Raw genomic sequence first — 8,724 nt, 5'->3', positions numbered from 1 at the left:
CTCGGGCCCCGCCCCGCTCACCGCCCCCCGCCCGCTGCCGCGCGCGGCCCGCGCCCCGCCAATCGGCCCGCGCGCCCCGCCCCGCCCTCGGGTGGGTGTGTGCACGCGGCCAATGGGCGGCGCGCGGGGGCCGGGCCGCCAGCGGGGCGGGGGCAGAGCGGCGCGGGCCAATCGCCGCGGTGTTGTTGAAACTGAAAATACTACATTATGCTAATCGCCGCGGGGCCCCCGCGCGGGGGGGGGGTGGGACCCTCGCGTATAAAGGGGCGCGCGAGGGCTGGGCGTTCCACAGGCCAAGTGCTCTGCGCTCGGTAGGTGCCAACCAGGCCCGAACGAGCCGAGCGGGCGAGGACAGGCACTGAGGGGGCGCGGCCGCCGGCCGGACGACACCGCAAGCGAGACTCAGGAGCAGCCCAGGGCCCGACAGCCAGGTAGCCGCCGCGCCCGCCCTCCCGCCGCGTCCCTTTGCAAATGCAGACTCCGACTGCGCGGGGTCTCACTTGCGCCCGGCCTCCGCCCTCCTCTCCTCTCTTCCTCCTCCTCCTCTTCCTCTCCTCTCCTCTCCCGTGGCCCCGGCCCGCGCTGCCCCGGGCCAGGTTCGACGTGTGTCTCCGCAGCGCATTGGCAATGGAGCGCCTTGTCGCCCGCCGCACCTTTCCCCTGTTCGCGCGCACCAGCGCCTGCCGCAGCCTCTTCGGGCCGGTGGACCACGAGGAGCTGAGCCGTGAGCTGCAGATCCGCCTGGCCGAGCTGAGTGCCGAGGACCAGCGCCGCTGGGACTACAACTTCCAGCAGGACGTGCCACTGCGCGGCCCCGGGCGTCTGCAGTGGACCGAGGTGGACAGCGACTCCGTGCCCGCCTTCTACCGCGAGACGGTGCAGGTGGGGCGCTGCCGCCTGCTCCTGGCGCCCCGGCCCCGCCCGGAGGGCGCAGGCGATAGCCCGCCCCCCGCGCCGCCGGCCGATGAGCCCCTCGACGGCCTCGGGGAGGCGCCGGCGCCGCCGTCCGGCGGCCCGGTGGTGGCTCCCGCCCCGGCCCCAGCCGCGGCGCCGCAGGAGAGCGATGAGCAGGAGGCGGTCCCGCCGCCGCGCAGCCAGGAGCCCCTCGCCGAGCCGCTGCACTCAGGGATGTCGGGGCGCCCCGCGCCGGGCACTGCTGCTGCCACCGGGAGCGCCGCCGCCGCCACCAATGCCGCCGCCGCCGCCGCCGCCGGAGGGGCTGTTGCCACCACCGCTGCCGCGGGAGGCGCCGCGATCAAGAAGCTGCCCGGGCCTCTCATCTCCGGTGAGTCCCGCGCGGCCCCGCCCCGGCCCGGCCCGGCCCTGCTTTGTCCGGCCGGCCGGGCTCCCCCGGCCTCGGGGGCCTCACTTGGTCCCCGCCTCCTCCCGTGGCATTAAAGGGCCAGCAGCGCGCAGGGCGCGGCTGCGCCCGCACCGCGTCCCGCCCTGTTGTTGTGCTCCGGGGCGGCTGGCGCGGGAGGGATGGGAGAGCGCGCGCTCGGGCCCCCTGGGCGCGCGATCCTCGCTCTGGCCGCGGGGCCCCCTCCCCGGGCGCGGCGGGCGCGGCGGGCGCGGCGCGGAGGGGGTTAAGCGCGGCGGCAGCCCCGGGGGGCTTGGCCGCGGGACAAGGAGAAATGCTTACACAGCACATTGCGCGGGCGACGTAAACAAAGCTGACCCGCCGCGGACCTCGGCGCGGGCGGGGACGGCGCCCCCACCCCGGCCCCTCTTGGGTTCCCCTGCCGACCCCGCCCTGACCGGCTGCGCGCGCTGTCGCCCGCAGATTTCTTCGCCAAGCGCAAGAGACCCGCGCCCGAGGCCAAGGCGTCGAACGAGGTTCCCGCGGGATGCGCCGCCCCAGGCGCCGCTCCAGCCGTAGGCTCGGCGGAGCAGACCCCGCGCAAGCGGCTGCGATGAGGTGGGTACGGCCCCGCGCGCGCTGGGCGGGGAGGGGTCGCCCCGCGGGGTCCTCGCGGCCACCGTGTCTGTCTGCTGTCGCTCACCGCGCCTCTCTCCCGCAGCGTCGCGCGTAAAGAGCCCTGAGGGAGCCCGCTGGGCAGCGGACAGGACAGGAGCGCGGGGCCTCGGCTGGGACCGTCCATGTAGCAGCAACCGGCGGCAGCTGCCACCGAGCAGCGTTCGGTTTCGTGTTTAAAATTTAAAAAAAAAAAAAACTGTGCAATGTATTAATAACGTCTTTTATATCTAAATGTATTCTGCACGAGGAGTACACTGGTCCCAAGGTGTAAAGCTTTAAGAGTCATTTATATAAAATGTTTAATCTCTGCTGAAACTCAGTGCAAAAAAATGAAAAAAGAAAAAAAAAAGGAAAAAAGAAAAAAACATGTATATTTGTACAAAAAGTTTTTAAAGTTATACTAACTTATATTTTCTATTTATGTCGAGGCGTGGGCCGCTCTGCCACGCGATAGCTCGGTTATTGGTTATGCCAAAGGCACGTCACCGCATCTGGTTATCGACAAATGTAAATTTATTTTTATAGCGGACTCTGGGGGGAGGGGGTCGCTCACAAGCTGTAGCTGCCGTACAAGCCCATCTAGCTAGCAGTTCTCTTCGCGCTTTCGCTGTCTCTTTTTATTATTATGATTATTTTAAACTTGAAGACAAATTTGTTAACATGGTTCCTGAGCCGTCTGCACCACTGCCCCGGCCCCTCGTCCGCCGGGTTCTAAATAAAGAGGCCGAAAAACGCTGCAAGTCAGCTCCGTGTGTGCGTGAACTGCCTCCAGCCTCCTTCTCTGGCACCCCCAGAAGTTAGGGAGATAGGACAGCGGACACAGGGGGCAGCCCAGCTTCTTTTTAGGCCACCCGTCCCAAAGCGACAGGGACTTTCTCCTGGTAGGGCAGGCCCACCACCACCTGCTGCAGGCCCCTAACTTAGGGATGAGCGGCCCCGCCCTCTCTGTCACCCCTCCCTCCCGCCCCCCTCACGAGCGGGGCTGTGCGTCGAGACTGGGGGGGGCTCACTGCTTCCCCTGTTCCAGGGAAGCCACCCACACTCCAGCCGCCCTGGGCTGAGCCCCCATGGGACTCAGGTGGGCACTTGCGGGGGCTGGGCCAAGGCCCATTCCCCCCGCTGGCTACCGCGGCGCCGCCTGGGAACCAGGGCTTTCAATTCTTCAAGCCTCGCACGGGGTGGAGGCCCAATGGCTCTGGGGTTCCCAGCTTCGTGGGCCAGGGTCCACCGGGGTCCGGCCAGAGGACCCACCGACGGGTTCCGGGCCTGTTCGCGCTCGCAGTGGGGGAGGGGCAGCCCAAAGGCCTGCGAGGGAGGAGGGGGGCAGGGGAGGTGCCACGGGCCAGGGAGGGGTGGGGAGGGGTGGAGAGGGGTGGGCTCCGGCTGAGGAGGAACTCGAGGTCGCATCCAGGCGCATGCACCCACCAGCCTTCTGGTTTCAAAGTACTCCCTTTCAGTCGAAAAGAGGAGGTTTATTTTATTTTATTTTTTTATAGCTGACCTATAAACCTCTGAAAATTATGGCTTACAATGGAAAGGATGACGTGAGGTAGCACAAACTGGCGGCCAGCAGTATTTGTGCGGGTGCCTTGGGCCAGGAGAAGCCGGCGACTGGTGGTGTATTTAAGTTAACCGTTGGGGGCTGTAGGCAACACTGAACGTCCCCGACGGCTCAGGGACAAAGGCTGGGCTCAACCCTTGAGTCTGAAGATGCATCTAGATGTAATTAACTTCACCTCCCCCCCCCCCCCCCCGCCCCGTGCCTAAAAGGGCCTGGAGGAGGGAGATGGGGCTGGACAGGTCACTGAGAAATGCCCCAGCAGTGAGGGTCGGGGGGCATGGCCCCCCTCCAGCTTGCTATCAGCCTGATTACAACATGGGAATTAGGCCTGCATAGACCTGACATCAGGCATCAAGCCTCTCCTGTCCCACAACCCCCCTCCCCGCCACCGTGTGACCACAGCGGGGGGAAGAGGAAGCATGATGGCAGTTGAGGCACGAGTGGGGGGCTGCTGGGCCCGGCACCTGGCAGAGTCCCCTGCGCTCTACCTGAATCTGGCAGGAGAGGGGCACCTCACAGTCCCCAAGCACAGCTGTGCCCTGCTCTGCACACAGCCCCGGCATGAGAGCCAGGGGTGCAGCCCAGCTGTCCCTCCCTGCTTCCTGCTGTCACCCAAGGGTGGCTTTCTCCAAGGCAGGGCGAGCGCTGCCTCCCAATGGGAAGGCGAACAATGCTATCGTTTCTAGAGATGCCCCCCTGCCCCCCAGCAGGAGCTGCTAGAGATACCTAGAGGGTGCCCTCCACAGGGAAAAAGCATCGGATTTGGAGCCACCGTGTGACCCTGGGTACACGTGGACCCGGCAAGCCCTTCTTTCCCTCGGTGGGTCTCCGTTTCCTGCCTTTGGTGCCCTGCGGTCGTCATATGAGGATATTAGGGACACAGTAACATCTGGTGGCCCCCAACTCTCCTCATCTGTGCTTGTGACGGTGAGAATGGGCATGCACCCTGCTGTCAGAATGGGCCCTTTCCTCTCCGCATGCCCAGGCCCTGCCCAAGCCCAGAGCACCTGGGAGCAGACTGGCAGCCAGCACACGTGTGGAGTGCGTGTGCGGTGCGTGTGCCCCTCACGCAGTCAGGGGCTGGCTCCAGCTCCCCTGGGGATCCATGATGATGGTAATAATAATAATAATAGTACTAATACTACAGCCACAACCAGGACAACCAGTCTTGGGGCCCTAATGGCACGAGCTGAGCACAGTTCAGCAAGATCTTACCAGTGCAGCCCCGCCATGTTCCCCGTTTGTCTGAGGAGGAAACTGAGGCATGGAGCAAGCTCCCGGAGGGCGAGTCACTGACCTTGGCGGGGCTGCATCGCCCTAGCCTGTCTCTCGGAAGGCGGGCACGAGGTGGGGAGGGGAGCCAGGCCCCCCGGGCTGCAGGAGGGGAATGTGAGCTCACACGCACAAAGCGTGGAGCCCTGCACCAGGGACACGCAGTAGGTGCGCAGTGATCGTCAGGGGCTCAGATGACGGGTCTTCTTCAGGCTCCCCCAGACACTGACTGAGCGCGTGCCGCAAGCCAGGCACTGTGCTAGGCTCTGTGCATGGCAGCTTCGTGCAGGCCGGGCTGGGCACAGACTGCAGAGCCTTTGACCAGGCAGCGGCTGGGAACGGGCCGCCCCGGGCAGGGGTGGGCAGGGGAGCTGCAGGAGGGGAGGGCGCCATGTGTGCAGCGGGGACGGCGAGTGTGTCTGAGCTGGAGGGTCTGAATGAGGCCGAGAGTGGGGCGAGGAGCTGCTTGGGGTCTCTTCTGGCTCCAGGGGCCCTCGGCCGGCCTGGCCCGCTGCTGGGTGTCGGGCCCCCACACGGATGAAACATTATTTCACCTAACAGTGCCTTTTGGGGTGTGGCTGCCTGGCCTCCCCACTCCCTGTCCTTTTCCTCTGGTCTTCTGGACCTTCCTGGGTCTGAAGAGCTGGGGTCAAAGGTTGGATTTTATCTGTAGGCAGTGGGGAGCCCCTGGGGTGACAGAAGTTGCGGCAATTTTAAAAAGCGTGCTGAGGCTGCTGGGTGGGGAGGGAGGCAAGGGTCAGCAAGGGGCTCCGGCGGCCATCCGGGCAGAGTACCTGGTCGGCAACTATTCCAAGGGCCTCCAGCCTGCCACACACCACTCTGGGCACCAGAGACAGGGCGGTGAATGAAAGGGACCCAGTCAGTCCCTCGCAGGAGCTGCCTCTGTCGTGGCAGGTGGCATAGTGAAACGTGCTGAGTGAGCCACGGCAGAGGTGGTCATGTCCCCGGTAAGCGGAGCTGAGCCCCTGTGTCAGGGCGGAGGGCGGGGGGCTACTGTCTAAAGCAGGCTGTGCCCGGCCCCCAGCAGGTGACATCTGAGCTTGACAGGGGAGGGGCGCACACCGCGAGGATTAACTGGGAGAGGAGTTCTGGGCAGAGGGCACAGGCGGTGCGAAGGCCCGGAGGCCTGGAGTGTTCACGGAGTGATGGGCCAGAGGGGCTGGGGTGCGAGGTGGGGTCCAGAGAACTGAGCTGGCCTGGCAGGGAGGGCGAGCAGGACTTGCTGGTGGGCTGGAGCGGGTGTGGAAAACAGGTGGAGGGTTTGGGGCTCCCGTAAGTGGGTATGTGGGTCATTCTCAGAGCTGAGGAAGCCGTTACTGAGAAGGGGAGAAGGGGAAAACAGAGACAGGGCCTCTTGTTTTGGACCTAAATTGTGATCCAGGCCCTTCCCTGCCCCGATTCCCATTCTCACCAGGCCTGTGGATCCCAGGATGCATGTTTAGTGCTCAACCCTGCCAGGGAGGTGTTAGCACTCACAGGCGAGGACTTCCGGAGCCACTGGCCTGGTCGCCAGCTCGCACCCAAGCTCAAGAGCACTTTTCTTAAAAACAAATTTATACACCATTATTAACTAAAGTTGACATTTTATATAAGAGGTCACTCTCAGTGGTGTGCGTCCTGTGGGTCCGGACAGATGCTTGATGACGCGTGTCCACCACCACGGGGTCATGCGGAGTGGGGTCCCCGCCCTAAAGCCCTCTGTGCCCCGCCTGTCCACCCCGCCCTGTGCAAACCCTGACAACCCCCGATCTCTGTCCCGTCTCCCTCGTTCTGCCTTTTCCGGAATGTCGTAGAGCTGAGGTCGCGGCCTGCGGCCTCCTCAGACCAGCTTCTCTCACCCACTGATGCTCATTGACGGTTCCTCCCCCACCGGTCTCGGCTCGAGAGCTCACCCCTTTTCAGCACCGAGGAAGATCCTGTTGACTGGACGGACCAGTTTATTTGTCCACACGCCTCCTGAAGGACTTCTTGGTTGCTTCCAACTTTGGACAATTATGGATAAAGCTGTGCAGGTTTCTGGTGTGGACGCACATTCTTAATTCCACTGGGTACATCCCGAGGAGCATAACTGCTGGGCCGTGTGGGAAGACGGTGTAGAGTTTTGTAAGACACCGCTGCCGCCCCGTCTTCCAGAGTGCCCCCAACTCGGCATGCCCAGCAGCAGTGAATGAGAGTTTCTGCCCAAGGCACTGTTTTAAGAACGTTTCTCTTGTGAGGACCACACTGACCACCAGGTTTTAGGTGAATTAAAAAAAAAAAAAAGAGAAAGAAACTTCATCACAATTTAGACGCAACAAGGACAAAGCAAAGTTAAAAACGCACACGGACGACAGCGGCTTTCGGTGAGCGCCTCGCGGGTTCCACCGGGCTGGGACGGAGAGCCTGGGCTGGCAGTCAGCTCCTGTTCCAGTTGGCGCTGCTGGATTGCAGTCCTGTCCCAATATTTGCTGCCCTGCCTTGCGGGAGGGTTCTGCACCACCTGCGGGTTGGGACCAGACTTGGCCGACGCGGTGTGCTCGGCGTGGCATCGGCTGCGGCTAGGAGCCGCCCTCGGGTGCCACCATCTTCCCTCTCCACCGGGAGACCCGCAGGGTCCCGACAGAGGCTGCTCCTTCCCACCAGGGCGGGACAGTCCCGGTCTGCAGGTGGCCTCAGCCGTCGAGGTATTTGTTATACAGCGTGAAGTACACTGAGCTGACCGCTTCTTTGAAGATCCCAACCCACTGTTTTAGGTTTCCAGGAAAGGCACGAGGGCCCGGTGGCCTTGTCAGGTTGTCCTGGATGCTTGGACGGGAGTCCAGAGACTATGGAGACTCCTCGGTGGGCACTAGGTCTGTACCGTCTCGTTTAAGGGCTGGAGGCCAGGTCATGGAGCTCGGTAGGGCTCCCCGCCCCCTCCGGCCGTCTTCTGTTCTGTGACTGCTTGTGCTTTAAACGGTGTCCGGGAGGTGAGGCAGAGAGCGGCCCGGGCAGAGGGGCTGCATGTGGACCCATGGTGTGCAGCAAATGTGCACGTTTGCATGGCTGGTGTGACAGGGACCCCGATTCTGCCCGCATTGCTGTGTGCCATGCCCATGTGTTCGTCCCCGCCGCGGGGATTAATCACCCTGAGCTTTCCTGGGGCAGCAGAACCGGTAACAAGCTTCCGAATGAATGAAACCCCACGCAGCCCCCCCGCCCCGCCCCGTCCCCTACCACCGCACAGTGTGGCTGGGCTGTCCGGGGCCCGGGCTCTGGAAGCCAGGCTCACGTCCACAAGCCACAGCGGACCGACCGTGTCAGTGGTGGGACTGAGGCTTCGAGTGGCTTTGCAGGAGGCTTGGCAGCCGATGGCTCAGGTGAGGTTTTCTCCAGGGCTGGCTCTCGGTGGGAGAGGGCCGCCTTGGCCGGAGTCCACCCTTCCCCCGGCGGCCCACCTCCACCGACTGGTGGATGCGGGGGACAAAGCCCGGCCCCTTGCCTGGAGCACACAACTCCGAGCCGCCGCCCCAGGGCTCCCGGGGCCACTGGCCGAGAGCTGTGTCTCATCCATCTTCCCCCCCCCCAGCCTCTTCCCTCCCCCGCAGGGGTGTGCCCAAGAGCATCCCTGCCGAAGCCTCCTGCACACGTATGCACACATGCAGACACCCGGAGACACACACACGGACGTGCATACAGAGACACAGAAACACGTTCACATGGAGACACACAGACACGCACACAGACAAATGAATACACACAGACACACATGTCCAGTAGTTCTTTTTTTTTCTTTGACAAAGGAGGAAAAACGTCAACTTTGGGACTTGGGCACAGACTCAAAGATGGAGCTGTGTGCCCATGGGCACCCCTAAGAAGGCCCAGTCGCCCTCCCCGGTGTTGTTGAAGCCCCGGAGTGAGTGTCTCTAGGGGT

The 8,724-nt window shown here is 63.5% G+C and overlaps 1 protein-coding gene across 3 annotated transcripts; it reads left to right on the top strand.

Annotated features, from left to right (window-relative positions):
* Positions 1 to 224: 224 nt before the first annotated feature.
* On the top strand, positions 225 to 2,722 carry CDKN1C (cyclin dependent kinase inhibitor 1C). Of its 3 annotated transcripts, none has more exons than XM_036067793.2 (4): positions 225 to 431; positions 597 to 1,285; positions 1,784 to 1,918; positions 2,022 to 2,722. In XM_036067793.2, exons 2-3 carry the CDS (start codon positions 628 to 630, stop codon positions 1,915 to 1,917), a joined length of 792 nt encoding a protein of 263 aa, XP_035923686.1. In that variant the 5' UTR covers positions 225 to 431; positions 597 to 627; the 3' UTR covers position 1,918; positions 2,022 to 2,722. The 3 variants fall into 3 exon arrangements, with proteins under 3 accessions (XP_035923686.1, XP_035923685.1, XP_035923684.1); XM_036067792.2 differs by having other exon boundaries at positions 227 to 431; positions 618 to 1,285; XM_036067791.2 differs by lacking the exon at positions 225 to 431 and having other exon boundaries at positions 439 to 1,285.
* The last annotated feature ends 6,002 nt before the right edge of the window (positions 2,723 to 8,724 follow it).

This window comes from Halichoerus grypus, chromosome 11 (assembly GCF_964656455.1).
Source record: "Halichoerus grypus chromosome 11, mHalGry1.hap1.1, whole genome shotgun sequence".
Classification (NCBI taxonomy): Eukaryota; Metazoa; Chordata; class Mammalia; order Carnivora; family Phocidae; genus Halichoerus; species Halichoerus grypus.
The sequence above is the reverse complement of the archived record's forward strand: the minus strand, read 5'-3'. Positions and strand labels throughout refer to the sequence as shown.